We start from the raw sequence: 17266 nt of genomic DNA on the forward strand, positions 1-17266 counted from the left end.
CTGACGCCCCATGTGGGAAGGCCGGCTAGTAGTGACTGCTTTAGACTCGGGGAAGATTAGCAAAAAATTCTTCACCCCAGAGCTTCCTGAAGGGACTGCAGGCCAATGACTCTGAAGGCCTGACGTCACGGACAGAGACCCCCCGACTGACTTCACCAGACCACAGGGCTACGTCCACTCAAGAACTGGACACCGACACCAACTTCCTTCTGGCACAGATGTCAGACCTGACTCGGAAACCACAGGTCGCAGGGCCGTGACCCCATCATTCACCACCTGCCTGAAACTTAGCCTCCCTCGTGGAGACACTGGGAGAGGCCAGGCCAGGGTGCCCTGTGCGTTCTTTGAAGACAAAGGCACAGAGGGGATCCCTCCCGCCCCCTGCAGCCAGCACAGGCAAGAAGCTGGGGCCACTCCGTGTACATGTGACAAATGGCCAGAGGGCACTGAGTTGGACTGGGAGGGAAACTCAGCTCGCATCCTCCTTTTCCAGATGGGTAAACTGAGGCCGAGTGCTCCTCAGCCACTATGTGACACAGGTGGGCCTGTCACTACCTGGTCCCTGAGCTCTTAGGCCAAGGTTTTTCCCCGACCCCATGGTGCTGTCATACACATCATCCCTGGGTCTCCGTCCTCGGGGAGCACACCGCGGGCGCATCAGGGACAGAGCTGTGACACGGCCAGGCCAGGGAGCCTTCCTTCATCCGTAAGCCACCGGGCCCCAGGGGACGCGGACAGAGCATAGGGTGGCCCCCGCACAGTGAGGACCCAGGCAGGGAAGGCCGCCAGCCGCCCGGCCCCATGAGGGCGTCTGTGCACGGCTGCCACCAGCCACCACCGGCCACCACCTGCCACCGGGGAAGCAGAGACGAAGGAAGGAGAGCTCCTGGGTGTGAGGTCAAAACGCTGACCTCAGTTTGCAAAATCGCAAGAATTGCGACTGTTTTCCTGCTGCCAGGGCCGCGCTGCCCCAATTCCCAAGGGGCTGCCCCGCGTGCTTCCCTCGGTGCCACCACGAGCGTCCCCGGACACTGCCCAGCAGCTGCGGCCTGTGGCCTGGTGGCGCGGCAACCCCCGCAGGGTACTGGGGTGAGCGCCAAGGTCTCCGCTCATGGCTCAGCTCGTGGGAAGGCCACAGCGGCTGCCACGGGCCTCCCGGTGGTGACCAGCTCCCACCTCGTCCCCACCAGTCCTGCAAGGCCGCGGAGGCGCAGCACACAGTGTGCAGCCCTGGTGCACACATGGCTCCACGCGGGAACCCAGCCCAGCTGCATGATCCCCACGGCCGCGGGTCTTCATTGTCATGATGGAAACGATGCCACGTGCGTCACACAGTAGCTGTGAGGACAAGTGAACCCATGGAAGGCTCTCCGGGTGTGGGCGTGTACAGAACGCTAGCTCGGTTTCCCTACGGGCCTCCAAGCCTCCCCCCCATTCCCCATCCCCTCCCAGGGATGCTACACCCCCAATTCCCCGCCCCCTCTGAAGGGGGGACTGCACCCACAATTCCCCATCTCCTCAGAGGGGGGCTGCACCTCCGATTCCCCACCCCCTCCGAGGGGGGCTGCACTCCAATTCCCCACCCCCTCCGAGGGGGTGCTGTGTAGAATCCTTGGGACCCTGCTCCCTGAAGACCATTTTGCAGGCTTGTCAATCAGAAAGGGCCCTAGGAACTCAGCGGAGACCCTGGCCTTGGAGCAGAGCACCCATAGTCGCAGGGGAAGTGGCCACCTCCACCTGTGGAGCCCCCCAGAGGAAGAGTCCCTATCCCACGCCCCACCTGGCTCCCCAGCTCCCCCAGACAGGTGTGGCCCCCCTCCTGGCGTCTGGCCCCAGCTTTCCTGACCACCCCCACCCCTCCTGTGCTCAGGGCAGCCCGGGCCTCCTCCTGCCCCATCCCAATCTCAAGGCCCACTTCTCCAGACCCAGCCCTGGTCCCCATCCGTGGCCACCATCACCCTGGAACCAAGAGAAGACCGAGCATCTGCCTTTCACCCCGACCCACCCCGTGGGGAAGGTCACCATCACCCGTGGGGAAGGTCATCCGGCTGGGATTCTGCGGGAGCTGGGGTGGGGGTGGGGGGCGCCTGGACCAGGCTGCAGATGCAGGCCGTGGAGCCTAAGCCCAGGGAGGGAACTGCCACGCGTGTTCAGCTAGCACCTTGCCTGTGCCTGGCGCAGAGCAAGCCCTCAATCTAGAGGATGAAGGACCGAATGAACAAATGAGTGAACGAATGAATGATGTAGCGTGCAATCCCTGAACTCTGCATTCGGGAGACATCAGCCGTGTTGCTCAGTCCCAATACCTGAGATCCCGGGCTGGACCAGCTTTCTCACCAGATCCACCCTCCAGCAAAGGGGAGTCCGCCCAGCGCTGCGTCCTAGGAGGCGGACCTGCAAGGACACCCGTGGGCCCCCTGGCCCTCTGGCTGCGGTGCCCTGAGGTCAGAGGGCAGGAGGGGCAGAGGTCGGAGGATCCTTCCAGTGTGCTCGCTCTCTGGGGGCTCTTCAATCCTCGGGGTGGGGGGCTCCAATCAGGCCACCGGCTCCTCGGCCCTGAGGCCTGAGGTGGTAACGCCAGGGGGCCCTGCGCTCTCTTCTGTGGCCTTCCTACGCTTTACCCACGGGGTCTGGTGAGAAACAGGTCAGCAGCCCAGGATCCCAGGTGCTGATCCTGTGCCCTGAGTGTGGGAGGAACGGCTGATGTGCCCCGAATGCAGAGTCCAGGCTCTGCACGCTAGCTGTCAGGACGCAGAGACAGGGCCAGGGAAGGTGCCGTTCTAGAGGTTGGCCGGAAGGAAGTCCTTCCCCATCTGGCTTGGGGTCATCTTGGGAGGGGGGCCAGGAAAGTCCTTCCTTCTTTCTTAAATTGCTTTTTTGGATAGTTAATACATCCAGGCGGCTCAAAAATCCCAAAAGACATAAAAGAGTACTTGCCCTGAAGTCTCCACCATCTGGGCAGTTCCAGGATTGGGGTGCTGAGCGCCCTCCCAGGCCGACCTCCAGCCCTGCAGCAGCTGCACCCCATGTCCCACCACAACCCTGAACAAACCCGGTCTCCGGGACATTTCCACCAAGTAGGAGATCACACCTGGACAAGGCGGGGAAGCCCTGCCTGGGACGCGAGGCCTCCAGAGTCCCTGCCCCCGGCTGGCCACCAAGGCTCCCGGAAAACCCAGCTGAGGGCTATTCCTCACATCCTGGACCTTCAGGAACTGCATCCACAGAACGGGGGAAGCGCATCTTCCCTCCGGCAGCAGTGTTCTCTTCAGATCGAAAAACCCAACACAGCTTAGCACTGAGCAGCGGCCAGTGTGCGGTCCTGCGCCATCGGCATCGTTCGGTGCCACCGCCAAGTGCAACCTCACAGAGAAACTCCCTTAGCAGCCCCGGTGCTTTATCTGGGCGCCCAAGCCCCTCTGCCCTCCCCCACCCCCCCTCCCCGCGCCCCTGCAGCAAGTGCGGTGCCCAGCCCACAGGCATCTCTGCCTTCTGGAAGCCTGCCAGCAGAGCCGGGGACCAGCGGGCAGAGAGGGGGTGAAGGCGGCCATCCACGGGTACTCCCGCTGCGGCTCCGAGGGAACCTCCAGACAAGGGCGGCAGGCTGTCATAGCATCGCAGAGACGAGGACAGTCAGCACGGGAAGCAGGTGTCATCAGCACCGCAGAACCTCAGTCACCTCACTTCTCACCATCCCCCCAGGAACAAGGAGTGCCAAGCACCCCCCTTCGGCCCCCGCGGCATCTCAGGCTCTGGGCCAGGCGCACAGGCCACAGGGGCCTCGCCGCCACCACAGCAGGAACCTGTTTCACCGCTGAGGGAAGAGAGGGTGCGCAGGGGACCCAGGGAACAGGGTGCCGGCCACACGGCTGGGTCCAGGCACCGGCAGGGAGCACATGCTTCCTCCCACTCACTTCTCACGGGGCCTGGCGCCCAGGCGGGTGCAGAGGCCTGGGGTTCCCAGTGACAGGGGCTCACCCCAGCCGAGCCCCTCCCAACAGGGCAGAAAAGGGAAGGAGTCCCATGGCTCTGATGGCAAAGTAAAAGTCTCCCAGCCGGCTCGGTGGGGACTTGGGGGCATCAGGGCCTCCCTCATCCTGCCCGGAAGAGGAGGCCAAATGCAACGGGGACCCCCTTCCGGGACAGGGGGCCGTGGAGCATCTTGGGGCCACCGCCCCTGCAGAGGGGGCGCGGGTCGGGCCTGCAGGTGGGCCAGGTGGGGCGCCCCAGGCAGGGCCCCGGGTGGGCAGGTGCTGCCGGCCAGGCCTACCTCGCGTCCCTCGGCCTGGGTGCTTTCTGAGCACTGCCCCCCCCGCCCCCCACGCAGTCATCCCCACTCAGGTCCATTTCACCAGGGATCGGAGGACTTCCGAGAGTCCGAGGGCAGAGGCGGGCGGCGGCAGGACTCGCACACAGAGCCGCCTTCCGCACGGCGCGCCCTGGCCCGACCCTCCCCGGGACCCAGGGCCGCCACCGAGGGCCCCCCCGGCGGTGCCAACCTGCCCCACCGGCGCCCCCGGACTTGGACGCAGTTGGTCCAAGGCGGGGCTGGTTCCGAGTCGGGGTGCGCGGGGCACGTGCGGCGGGCGGGGCCCGGGAGGAGGGTGCGGGGGTGCGCGGGGAGGGTGCGGGGGCGCGGGGGTCCGGGGAGGCCGGGTGGGGTGCGCGGGGGGGGGGTCCGGGGAGGGCGGAGGAGGAGGGCGCGGGGGTCCGGGGAGGGCCAGGCAGGAGGCGCGGGGGGTCCAGGGAGGCCGGGCGGGGTGCGCAGGGGTCCGGGGAGGCCGGGTGGGGGTGCGCGGGGGGTCCGGGGAGGGCGGAGGAGGAGGCGCGGGGGTCCGGGGAGGCCGGGCGGGGTGCGCGGGGGGTCCGGGGAGGCTGGGCGGGGTGCGCGGGGGGCGGCGCGCACCGAGGCGGGGACCTGCGGGCGGCGGGCTGCGGGGCGGGGGCTCCGCGCGGGGGGCGCGCCTACCTTTCCTGAAGGGCATCGCGGAGGGGGCGCCCCGCGGGGCCGGCCCGGGACACCGAGGCCGGGCGACGTCCGAATGGCAGCCCCGCGGCTCGGGGGCGCCTGCGGGCCCCGGGCGAGGGCGGGCGAGGGCGGGGGGCGGGCGGAGGAGGGACGTATTTGGGCCGAGCGGGCGCGTCACGGCCGCAGGGAGGCTCCGCGGCGGGCTCGGGGCGGGCTCCGGGGCGGGCCCCGCGGAAGCCGCTTAACCCCCGCGCTGCCGGCGCCGGGGGGCCGCGCGTCCGCTGGCCTGGGAAGGGCTTGGGCAACTTCAGCCGGTGTCCGCGGGCACACAGGGCGGGTACAGGGACGCCTCCAGCTTGAACTGCAATTAAAGGACGGATGGAGGGACCCCCCGCCCCCCCCCCCCCGCAAAAGCGCAAAGTGCATCCCCGCAGGCAGCCTCCCGAGCACCCTCCTGCAAAAGCCTTCCCATCCGGGGCTCCTGCGCCCCAGCAGCCCCCACCTCTGACATTCAATCCCGCCCTCTGTGGTCCCCGGGTCCTGGGGAACCCAGACCAGCACTTTGCACGCAGGGCAGTAAGTATGTCAAAAAGAACTTAAAAATCACCGCGACGCGCAGAGGCAGGAGGGAGACCTCCCCGCACTTGGCTCGTCCCTGTGAAGGCCAGCACCTGGAAGTGCTGTTTGATGGGATCAAATATCTCATCAGGCCGGTCACCCTTCCTTCAGGTGAGAGCTATTTCTTGTGAAAAGTGCTACTTTAGGCTGCAGTTTGAAGAAAGGATATTAGGAACGATCTCCTGACCTAATTAATATTTGAGACACGCATGCTGATAGCAATTTCTCCCACTTTCTTTTTTTTTTCTCTCTTTAAGATTTTATTTATTTATTCATGAAAGACACAGAGCGAAAGAGAGGCAGAGACTCGGGCAGAGGGAGAAGCAGGCTCCATGCAGGGAGGCAGGACTCCATCCCAGGACTCCAGGATCACATCTTGGGCGGAAGGCAGGCACCACAAGCTGAGCCACCCAGGGATCCCCTCCCACTTTCTATGAAATGAAAAAAAAAAAAAAAAAAAAAAAAAACCCATACGGGTGAACCGAAAAGTCAGTTGTTTGTTTTTGATCATTTCTTGGTCACAGTTTCTTAGCCTATTCTCCCTTGTGGGTAGAGCAGCCCAAACTCCTGCCCTGCATTCAAAGGCTCAGAGCCCATGTCTCAGGGAAGAAAGTCACTGCTTGTTCAGACAGGGTGTTGCCAGTGGGCCTGGGACATGGCCGTGGTGGAACCTTCTGGAAAGCCACTGTCGCATGGGCCTGGCTGGAGATTGGGACCATGAGCTCTCAGGCTTCGGCTCCTGTGCCACAGGCCTCCTGAGAGTGGGTGTGAGTCTGTGTAAGAGGAACAGGAAGTGAGGGATGGGGCGGTGTTTTGAGAGATTATCACCTCCCTCTACCCTTTCCCCTGCCACATCTGTACCCTCTGGTGGACTTGCACTTTACTCCATGGACTCACACGCCAAGGAAAGCAAATTTTATCTAAGGCCCGATAAAGTGTGCAAGACCGCACATCTCAGAACTGTCCAGCCACACGTCACAGTGAAGCCAGAGGACGTGCACTTTGGAGTGGGTGGGCCCACCTTCCTTGTACCTGGCACCTTTACTGCCTCATGAGACCTCATGTGGCTGTGATGCAATAAGAAATCTGCATTTGGTCCCTGTCCACAGTTCCTGGCACATGGGAACCTTGGAATCTCCACAGGGAGGAGGGAGTGTTTGCGTGATCGTGGAAGGACTGATGGTGGCCGGGGCACCCAGGCAGCTTTGGGATAGGGGCTGGTGGCCAGAAAGACCACCTCATGCTTAGGGGGTTGGGACTTTTTAGCACCACCCCTCCACCTCCAGGGAGGAGAGAGGGCCTGGGAAATGAGTGGGGTCTGGGCCACCCAGGTGGCTCAGTGGTTGAGCATCTGCTTTCGGCTCAGGGCGTGACCCCAGGGTCCCGGGATTGGTTCCCTCATCGGGCTCCCCGCAGGGAACCTTCTTTTCCCTCTGCTTATGTCTCTTCCTCTCTGTTTCTCATGAATAAATAAATAAAATCTTTAAAAAAAAGAAAAAATGAGGAGGATCATGAGTGGTCAGTCACACCAACATAATGAAACCTCATTAACCCCCCTAAAAGATGGGGTTCAGAGAGCTTCCAGGTTGGTGAGCACGGGGAGGCACTGGGAGGGTGGCGAGCTCAGGGCACGGGCAGTCGGTGCACCTGTACCCTCTCGCCTCGTCCTAGCCATCTCTTCCACTTGGCAGATCCTGAGTCGTATCCTTTATAATAAACTGATAATAACAAATAAAGCACTTTTCTGAGTTCTGTGAGCAGCTCTAGCAGATTATCAACCCTGAAAGAGGGAAAGTTCTGGATCTCCCTGACTTTGTAGCCCAATTGGACAGAAGAGTTGGTGCCCAGCAGCTGCACTGGCATCTGAAGTGGGGGGTGGTCTTGGGGGGCTGAGCCCCCTACCTCCCCTGTGGGGTCTGTGCTAACTCCAGGGAGTTATGTCAGAACTGAACAGGATTGCGGGACCCCTGGAGAACGGGCTTGCCGGCGGCGGGGACACCCCACACACTGCGTCTCAGGAGCCTCCAGAGGAAAACCGGTCCGGGCTCACGGAGCCCGATGGCCCCGCGTTGGCCGCAGTCCTCTAGAGGAACAAGAGCACGGGTGGGACTCTGGGCTGCCTTGCACCTGTCACTGTGGAGCAGCAGCCCTCCAGGACGTCAGCTGTTGTTAATAACCCCGGGGACATTCTTTCGCTCCCAATCAGAATCAGCCATGATGGTGGCATTTCAGAACTCAAAGAGTGTGTCCTCCGCACAAGGGAGTCCGCACAAGAGATAAGCGAGTGGCGGGAAAAACTGGATCTGCTCATGGCAGCCAGGACCAGGTGCGGGGTGGGCAGCTGGGCCGGGTGGGGGGCCTGGCGTCCCGGGCTCACGTGGAGGCAAGACGTGAAGCAATTTTAGATTGAGAATATATTCCCAGGCGCCGTGAACAATATAGTGGGAATCATAGAGTGAAGTCATCGTGTCGTTACTCGCTGAACCCCCAACCCGTGTCCGCTCACATTTCTGCTCTCAGGCTAATGGACTTAACCCTGCTCTTCTGAGGAGCATTTAACAGCAAAGGGGCGCCTGGAAATCTAGTGGCTGGAACCCTGGGGGAACCGAGGAGTGTTGCCGGGCCAGCTTCAACTCTTCCTGTGGGTCCCAGTGCCGGTCACTTTAGAACGGTGGCCGTCAGGGGCATGGTGGGGTCACTGAGGTCCGGAGAACAGAGGCGCTGCGGGCAGGGGAGCGGGCTGGAGGCTGGGTGGGTAACGGGGTGGCTGGGCCTCCGCAGCAGTTTCTGATTTAGTAGGGCCAGGGGTGAGGGTGCAGGAGTCTGCGCCGCTAGCAAGCTTCTCAGGTGATCGGGATGTTGCTAGTTCTCCTCGACAGAGACCCAGGGAGGAGCGTGGAACCGGGCTGTGAAGGGGAAGGGCCCTGGCGGGACTGGATCAAAATTGGGGGCTCCTTTCACCCAGGGCACCAGCCAGCCTCCCCCTCGGGCATCCGTGCATGCTGCTGGGTGCCACCCTGCGCAGGCTCTTGGGGCAGGAAGCGCCAGGCCCCTAGCCTCGGGTTTTCTTACTGCAGGAGGAGAAGGGCCCCCTTCCCAGACCTCTTTCATGCTGTCCCCACAGGGAGGGTAACATGCAAGTAGAAGAGATCTATGGCTTTCTACCCTGGCAGTTCCTCCCTGGCGGGGGGCCTTTCCCTAGCAAGAATTTGCATCTCCAAGCCTTCCCTCTTTAGCAGAAGGTAAGGTTTTGTCTCCAACGAAGGAATTAGGGCCCTAGGAGGGAACCTTTTGATGGGGTCAGGGAGCAGCGGTAATGAGCCTTTGAAGGAGGAAGGAAGGAAAGGGAGTGCCTGGGGACTGGGAGCAGCAGGGCCCTGCCCCACCTCCACCGGAATCCCCCTGTGGAGAGTCCAGCGGGGGGCGTCCCCACTGCAGGGCACCCCCTTGCCCCATGCCCCTCAGCCTGGTTCCCTTAGTGGGGAGCTCCTGCTTCCTTCAGCTTTCCAGGACCTGGGGTCCTGCTGAGAGCCAGCCCTAGGATGGGTCCGACAGAGCAGGGATGGAGGGAAGAGACTGGTGGGAACCCTGCCGCGGCTTCCTATGCTCTGTGACATACCCTCCTCCAGCCTCAGTGTTTTGTCTGTAAAATGGGCGTAATGTGTTCTTCATAGATTGCTGTAAGGATTCGATGAAATCATATTTTCCTGGAGCACAAGTGCTCAATGAAAGGTAGCTGGCTTTATTGTTGTTGTTGTTGTTAGAGCTGGAACAGGGTCCCTGGGGTCCCAGAAGAGCAGAGAAGCCATTCGGAGCATCTGGGAGGTGCAGGCTGGGAGCATGTGGGCCGGCCCAGGAATGTCGGAGCTGAGCATCTGTGGGGTCGAGTGAGACAAGGGAAATGCAGCTGCCTGGGGATGAGCTCCCTAACTGTCCATTACCAAATTGTGAGTGTGTGTGTGCATGTGTGCGTGCACACGCATGTCTACGTAGGTAACTATGAAAGAATCGATGATCCACATAGATTTTCTCATCAGGAGAAAACTGTAAACAGTAATACCAGTCTCCCACCAAAGGAACCAAGAGACCTGGGAGGATCGGAACAGCGAGACACAAGAGGAGCCGGGAAGGTTTTGTGGTGCCCCCCAAAATAAGTAATCATTCTGCCGAGGTGCCAACAAATGACGAGGACGTGTCCAGAAGACACAGAGGCCAACCTGAGCCAGAAGATAACGCATGGTAGTAATGGACTGTGACCCAGAGAATAAAGTAAGAACCCAGGAGTCCATACTGACATAAATTTTTTTTAAAAATTGAATAAATATATAAGGGAGGAGGAAAAGCTCTTCCTCACAAATTCTAGAATTTATGGACATGGTCAGAATCCTAGCTAATAGACGCAGAAGGAATCACGGAGCCAGAAAAGTCGCTGTTTGGTGAGAAGCACAGGCATAATTGTTTCATAGCAGGCCTGTCGGTGGGTGAGGGGATCAGCCAGCAAAAGCGCAGCGAGAAAGATCAAGGGTCCCCAAGTATCTCCCCCAAGGTACTTGCGAATTACGAAGGGGAAGGGTGGGGGGACTTTGCGGTAGAGACGCCTGGAAGCCTCCTCGACCACATCCTCGAAGCTAACGTCACCTGTAAGGGCCCAAACCGGCATCAGGTGCCGCTTGACATGACGTGCTGAGGACCCGGCACAGTACTGTGACATACTCTCACCCCAAACGCAATAACCCGAACTTGCCCGTGAGGAGACGTGACACCCTTTAGACGACGCGACAAAAATAACTTGCAGATGGTTCTTCAAAAATGTCAAAACCGTGAAAGACAAAGGCACACAGAGGAAGCGTTCTTGCTGAAAGGCAGCTGCAGACACGTGAGGCCCAAATGGGGATGCGGGCCCCGGGGTGGCCTCCTGTGCCACACGAGGGACATGAGTAGGGCAGCTGGTAACCCGGGAAGCCTACTGGGGCCACCCCCAGATGCGGTAACCGTGCCCTGCTTACTTAACACTGGGGAACGTGGGTGAGGTCCGGGGTGGGGGTGGTGAGAATTCTGTCCTCTTTGCAGTATCTTTTGTAACCTTGAAATTTCAAAATAAAAAGTTTAAAAAAAAAAAAAAGCAAAAGCAAAAGCAAAACCAATATCTCTAGCAATCGCGGAGGCCGCAGATAGAACTCACCAAAGGAGGGCAGCCCAGGTCGCTCAGTGGTTTAGCGCCGCCTTCAGCCCCAGGTGTGATCCTGGAGACCGGGGATCGAATCCCACATCGGGCTCCCTGCGTGGAGTCTGCTTCTCCCTCTGCCTGTGTTTCTGTGTCTCTCATGAATAAATAAATACAATCTAAAAAAAAAAAAAAAAAAAAACTCACCAAAGGAGAGACCTGAAAAATTAACCGGCTGTGCCCTGGGCCCCTCGGGGCCCTTAGTGATGGGAACCCCCAGATTTCCAGGCAGTATAGCCAGCCTGTCACCACACATTTGGTGACTTCAAACACCACCTGTCCTGTAGGTGGGGAGACACGCAGGCGTCTGGGGGCTCTGCCCAGAGTCCCCGGAGGCTGCCATCGAGGTGAGCATGACCTGCAGACCATCTGCAGGAAACCCAGCTTCCGAGCTCACGCCCAGCAGCAGAGTTCAGCTCCGGGGTCTGTGGGAATGAACGTCCCTGCGTCCTGCTGGCTATCAGCCGGGGCCACCCTTATTCCCAGGGCGGCGTGCTTGCCACAAGCCCCCCCCCCCCCCCCCCCCGCCATTCTTCAGGTCAGCTGGGCAGGCTGATGGCTTCTCCCACTTTGAGCCCTGACCTCTTCTTCGGGGACCCCAGAGCTCCCTGCCCTAAAGGACTCAGGCCTGGTGCACGTAACCTCCCTACCCTCAGCCCAGCCGATTTGGGATCTGAATTTTACCCACCAGTTCTCTTCCTGGCAGTGCTTAGATTAGCTCTGGAGTAACCGGAAGCTTTGTGGATGCCAGGGCCGGGAATCCTGGGGTCCACATGGGATTCCTGCCGGCCAGAGAGTAAGTCCTCAAATGGGATAAACGAGTACAAACTGGCACCAGGTTTATGGATGATGGGGGGGGGGGGGGGCGCGGTGCCCAGCAAATCAGTCCGACCTGGCTCCCAGAGGGTGTCCTCCTTCCCCATGACCCTCCCGTTTGAACCGGTCCCCAGGCCGGCCCTGACTGCATTGGGATGTAATTTATTCTCTTCCTCTTTCCAGTTGGAGTTTCAGAAATCAGGGCCTGGTCTCTAGGGGACAGATCCTGTTCCGATTCTGGAGGCCGGGGATGGGAGGACGTGCCACTGTATTCATACCCTGCTGTTGGCTCCAGGCTGCATGCTGGTGGCGCCCTCAGGCTGCCCAGCTCCTGCCGGGTTGGGTTGGGGACAGCTGCCCTGTGCTCGGGAAGGAAAGAGCCACAGAAACAAGGCTCCACACTAGGGGGTGGACCCGGTCCTCGACGCACCCTGAGCCCAGGGCTGGAGTTGAATTGAGGATGAAGCCCCGGAAAAGACCAGAGCCCTAAAGGACTCCAGGATGGAGCCAAGCTGCTCCACCCAGTGTGTGACCAGGCTATGGTTGCTTCTTCATAGCATGTGGACCAATACTGGGTCCCAGCAGAGGCGAGGGGCCACCCGTTTCTCTGTGGACAAAGCTGGCCTCCACTGGGGAGGCGGCTGCCTAGTGCCCAGCTAGAAAGGATGGAGCACAGGCCTCCCGATCACCTTGTCCTCTGGGGTCCCCGTCCTGCAGCCAGGATGTCGCAGTCCTCAGGGGGCTAGGGAACCATCCATCCTCGGCCGACCTTGTCTTAATGATCTATTTAGGGCTGAGGAGCCAGGCTGCCTCCTTCCCAGAAATCAGGCTCCAGGGCTCTGGCCAAGGGCTTCCCGCCCCCACTGTGGTCCTTCTGCAGGGGGACGAGCAGTCGCCGTGATTAAAATTAGTCACATAATCACTTCCAGAGAAGCAGGGCAAGTCTTTGCAATGGGCTCTCACTGACCCCGAGATAGGGACGACTGAGAGGAGCGGTGGGGTGGACGGTGGGCCAGCCAGGCTGCGGGAGTGTGGAAGATTCAGGGGCAGCGTCACGGCTGGCTCTCCTTCTGCCCGCGGGGGGCATTTCTTCCCTCCTTTGCCCTCTGTCTCCCCGTCTGTAAGATGCAGGGAATATTAGTTGTTGCCCAAAGGTGAGGACCGCATGACTGCTGGGAAGAGAGCACAGACTTTCCAATGTGAGAGGAGCGTCTATTTTTACTGTACACGAGGGTGGCTTTTATACACACGAAAGACTGCTCGGAGTTATTCCTAAAACTAGAGGATGGTTTTTCTATTTTTATTTTTAATATTCAGTTTATCCAAATCTGAAAGTTGGGGTTTTCCTTCAGCTTTTAGGCTTAACTTAAACCTATGCTATTCTACTTAAAACCTTAGCACATAAACTGTAGTAAAATATAACAGTCACTGTTAAGGGGAACCTTTGTGACTGGCCCCGTGTAGAAATACGGTTATTTAAACTGCCTTCTTGAGGACCCTGGGTGGTTCAGTGGGTTAAGCGTCCGCCTTCAGGTCAGGTCAGGTCATGATCCTGGCGTCCTGGGATCGAGCCCCACACTGGGCTCGATTCTCTCTCTCCCTCTCTCTCAAATAAATAAATAAAATCTTAAAAAAAAAAGACCTTCTCAACTTAAAACTGCATTTATGAAATGCTTTATGCAAGCCTTCCCAAATAACCAACTAAATATGGTGAATCTTAAGTCCTGTTAGATGTCCCCATATTGCTTATAATCTTAACAAAATGACACTGTACCTTTTAGCTCAAATCACAAGTCTACATCAATTACTCAAATATATATATTAACGTGGGACCGAGGTCGGTCCACTGGATACTCACATTCGCCACATTCTCTTAAAACTACAAGTTCTTAAAATGCCGAGTAGATACTAGTCACCTGAACTTAACCCCAAATATCGAAAGTATGAATTTACTGTGCTTCATGTTCCTCTGCTTAAATAGAAGCTTTTCCACAGTTAAAAGAAAGGGACTCTATAAAGGAACAATCATGTCATTATCAGCAAGTCCAGGTCCTGTCCCAAGACACTGAGGTTATTTATCGACCAAAAATATCCCAATGAAGACAGTAAAAGATATAAAACAGGGTAAGGGTTTTCCAGACGTTCTGAATTGAGGGTTATTTTTGCAAGAAAATGTTTAAACCTCAAAAGAAAGCAAGATTCTAAATCTGCTGCTGAGGAGTTTCTAGAGGGGGCTGGAGAAGAGCTTTCGAGACCCTCGCTGCTGCAAGCCGGCTTCAAGAGTTAGCCGGGGACCGAATTTCTAAATGGTGCCGTGTCCCCGGGGGCGCCCGGTGGCCGTGTCCCTGTGGAGTGTCCCAAGGCCCAGGGCCCGCACGGAAGGACAGCTGTTGACTCGAGGGAGGGCCGGCTCTGGGCGGTTAGAGAAAGGGCAAGAGTTGAAACCACAGTCCCACGGGGCAAGGGCGCTTCGCTAGTAGCCATGGAGGTCACCCAGGCTCTTGGTGCCAAGGGACAGTGACCAAACCTGAGGGAGCTTAGGCCAAAGGACAGTTATGTGGAAGGAAGCTGACGTGACCCAGCTCGAGAGCCAGAGCCCTCAAGCCGCGGGGAGGGGTGACGGCCTGCGGGGCCTCTGGGACCAGCCTCACGGCCTCCTGGCATCCGTCATCTGGCTCGCTGCTGGCTGGGGGGGCCCCCTCACCACCAACCACGGAGCCGTCTTGGGGAGGCGGGAGGAAGGGGTCAGGAGAGTGGCTCGCCCCGCGCTGTCCAAGATGCAGCAATGGTTTCAGCAGAAGGGCGGGGAACCGGGGGATGGGGGCAGGTGCCAGCGCCCACTGGGCCGCCGCACTCATCTCCCGTCTCCACTGCCAAGTGACCCAGAGAGGCTCTGGGCCCTGACGGGACAGCTACAGCGGCTCTATCGGGAGCAAGGAAGGGGTGACAAGGGCGGGCATTGGGGGCACAGGAACTCCCCACGGGAAGCAGAGCTGGAGAGAGGATGCTGGCCTTCTGACCAGGGGAATGTCCTCACTCACGGGAAGCAAGGGGGAAAGGCTGGTGCACGAGTCACTCGGGGACCTCACCCCCCCACGGAGAGAGCTAGCAGACCCACGGGGGCGCCTCAGGCCGGCCCCCAGCCCCCCAAGTCCAGCCTTTGGTACTTAAGACCCTCCCCCAAAAGCAGAGCAAGGCTGTAACCCTGTTGACCCATATTTTCCTTCAGGACCTGAGCCCCTGAGCCTGCCCCGTCGTGGTTCCTCCACATTTAGGGGACAAAGGCTGCATGTTTGCAAGATTGTGCTCCTAGAAGCACTGACCGAGAACATTCACCTGTGTCTCTTCAGCTCCAAGAGCCTGAGCCACTACAGATGAGCAACGAGTATTTGTTAAATGAGTGAGTCAGCCGATCACAAGGCGACCTTTGCTGAATTCGTGCTGGTATTTCCGTGTGGCCTGGAATGCAGATACATCTTGGTCCTCCTGGTCTCGCACAGGGCCTGGCACATAAAAAGTGCTCAGTAAACATTTGTTACAATGACAGTTAAATAAGCAATACCAAAAAGATATAAATAAATAAATAAATAAATAAATAAATAAATAAATAAATAAATAAAAAATAAGCAAGCAAGCAATACCTCCTAAGCTTTGTGTTCAATTTAAAAAAAAAAAAAAATAGTCCTGAGAGGGGACGCCTGGGTGGCTCAGCGGTCGAGCATCTGCCTTCAGCTCAAGGAGTGATCCCGGGGTCCCGGGATCAAGTCCAGCATCAGGCTCCCCACAGAGGGAGCCTGCTTCTCCCTCTGCCTGTGTCTCTGCCTCTCTCTCTCTCTCTCTCTCTGTGACTATCATAAATAAATAAAAATTAAAAAAATAAATAAAAATTAAAAAAAAAAAAGAAATAACATCATTTCCCTGAATATGTTTTTCACCCTGCTCCAGTCAGCGAATGAATTATAGTTTAGCTTAAATAATTACTCTATGCAGATAAGCAGGGAGATGGCATCTCGTAATATTGAAAAAAAAACAAGTTAGAGCCCTATTCCCTCCTCATCTAATATTTCCAATCTGACTTGCAACATAAAGCAGTTGGACATCTTGCTCCAGCACCCCCTTCCCCTTTGCGCCCTGGGAAGAGGAAACGTCTCAGCACAAATGAGCTCGCCCGGACCATCAGAGAGCACGGTGGATCTCATGCACCGCCCAGGTGGCAGTGTCTTCAGTCTCTGGAAGCAACGGCTGGTCCTGCCGCAAGGACGTGTCGGAGAAAGGTTTATTTGTGGCAGAAAGCACGCATCTGTCTAATGGTCTGGAGGACAAGCATGGCCTTCATTCCTGCAGAATTACTGTTAGAAAAATAATACAGTCCCGAGATGTCACAAAGTGTGGAAATTGCACCCTCACCGTCGAGCTTGCATCAGCCACCGTCCAGTAGGGAGCCTACTGAGAGTCTCGGGAGAGGGCTCGTTTTCATTTCCTCAAGAAACAGGAAGCATTCTGCAGCTAGTGGTGTCGGGCAACGGCCTGCTCCGCGCGGCCCTCAGGGTGCCCTCGCTCCGAGATAAGGAGCACAGAAGTCAGGGAGGTGGGCAGGGAGGGCCCTCCCCGCACACCTGCCACCCCAGCTCTCCACGGGAGCCCGGACGACCGTGCCCTCCCCACCGGCACGTCTCCTCCACGAGGCTCACTGAAATCCTTTATGTGTGGGACACCGACAACTGCCGGGGCTGCTGAGGCCCAGGGGAGACACAAACATGAGGACAAACTGGAGGAGGACACGATCTTCGCCAATGAGGGGCTCACCTCGGCCGAACACTCGGAACAGGCGGACACAGAAGCCAAGTGACTCAGACTCCACGAGTCGACTCCAAGAGGCTGAGTCAGCCGACCAGGGGAGGTGTGCGGTGGCAGGAGGTGAGAAAACCGGCTTCCTCCATCCTTGTCCCAGCCTCCTGGAGACTGCCTACGGGGCCAAAGGTCTTTATTTTTAGCAGATATGGCATCTCTGTCCCTCACTCCCCAAAAAGGTCTTCCCCCTTGGTTCTGAGAACGTCCAGACTGGTTGGGTTGAGGCCGAACCCCAATGCTGTACCTTTGGGAGCTCGGTGGACCTGCACGGACGGGCATGACAGAGACCGTGTTTAGAGGAAGAGCAGCGCGGAGCAGACTCAGTGGCCTGGATGCAGGAGGGTGAGGGGGACTCATCTCCCCAGACCGGAGGACTCTTGGGCACGATATGGGAGGCTGGCACTGTTTTATGGTCATGCTTGCACAACGGTACACCTTGAGCATTGCGACATCCCCGGAGTTTCTAGAGTAATGCAGTGGCTCTGGATTTCAAGGAAAAAAAAGTCAGTTGAGGAGTTCCTTAGCCAGCTCTGAGTCCTACAGACATAGATCAGGGTTTTGTTTTGTTTGCTTTTTTTAAAGATTGTATTTATTTATTCATGAGAGAGACAGAGAGAGAGAGAGAGAGAGAGTGAGAGAGAGAGTCAGAGACACAGGCAGAAGGAGAAGCAGGCTCCATGCAGGGAGCCCGACGTGGGATTCGAACCCGGAACCCCAGGATCACACCCTGGGCTGAAGGCAGATGCTAAACCGCTGAGCCCCCCAGGGATCCCGTGTTTGTTTGTTTT

The 17266-nt window shown here is 58.2% G+C and overlaps 1 protein-coding gene and 1 long non-coding RNA gene across 6 annotated transcripts in view; both read right to left on the bottom strand.

The window, feature by feature from the left end:
• Nucleotides 1-5086, bottom strand: part of PFKFB3 (6-phosphofructo-2-kinase/fructose-2,6-biphosphatase 3) — an 86691-nt gene extending 81605 nt beyond the window's left edge. The window contains exon 1 of the mRNA XM_038530188.1: nt 4970-5086. Within this exon, the coding sequence (XP_038386116.1) occupies nt 4970-4985 (16 nt within the window). The 5' untranslated portion in view covers nt 4986-5086. The remainder of the gene's footprint in view (nt 1-4969) is intronic.
• Nucleotides 5087-10714: 5628 nt separating this feature from the next.
• Nucleotides 10715-17076, bottom strand: LOC111091659. 5 transcript variants are annotated; one of them, XR_005355372.1, is made up of 7 exons: nt 16723-17076; nt 16434-16593; nt 15802-15976; nt 14964-15130; nt 12595-12745; nt 11500-12501; nt 10715-10930 (listed from the first exon to the last, which is right to left on the bottom strand). It is a non-coding gene; the product is annotated as an uncharacterized LOC111091659 (long non-coding RNA). The 5 variants fall into 5 exon arrangements; XR_005355371.1 differs by having other exon boundaries at nt 11500-11593; nt 11906-12745; XR_005355368.1 differs by having other exon boundaries at nt 11500-12745.
• Between the last annotated feature and the right edge of the window lie 190 nt (nt 17077-17266).

The sequence above is a fragment of the Canis lupus genome, chromosome 2 (genome assembly GCF_011100685.1).
Source record: "Canis lupus familiaris isolate Mischka breed German Shepherd chromosome 2, alternate assembly UU_Cfam_GSD_1.0, whole genome shotgun sequence".
Lineage (NCBI taxonomy): Eukaryota > Metazoa > Chordata > Mammalia > Carnivora > Canidae > Canis > Canis lupus.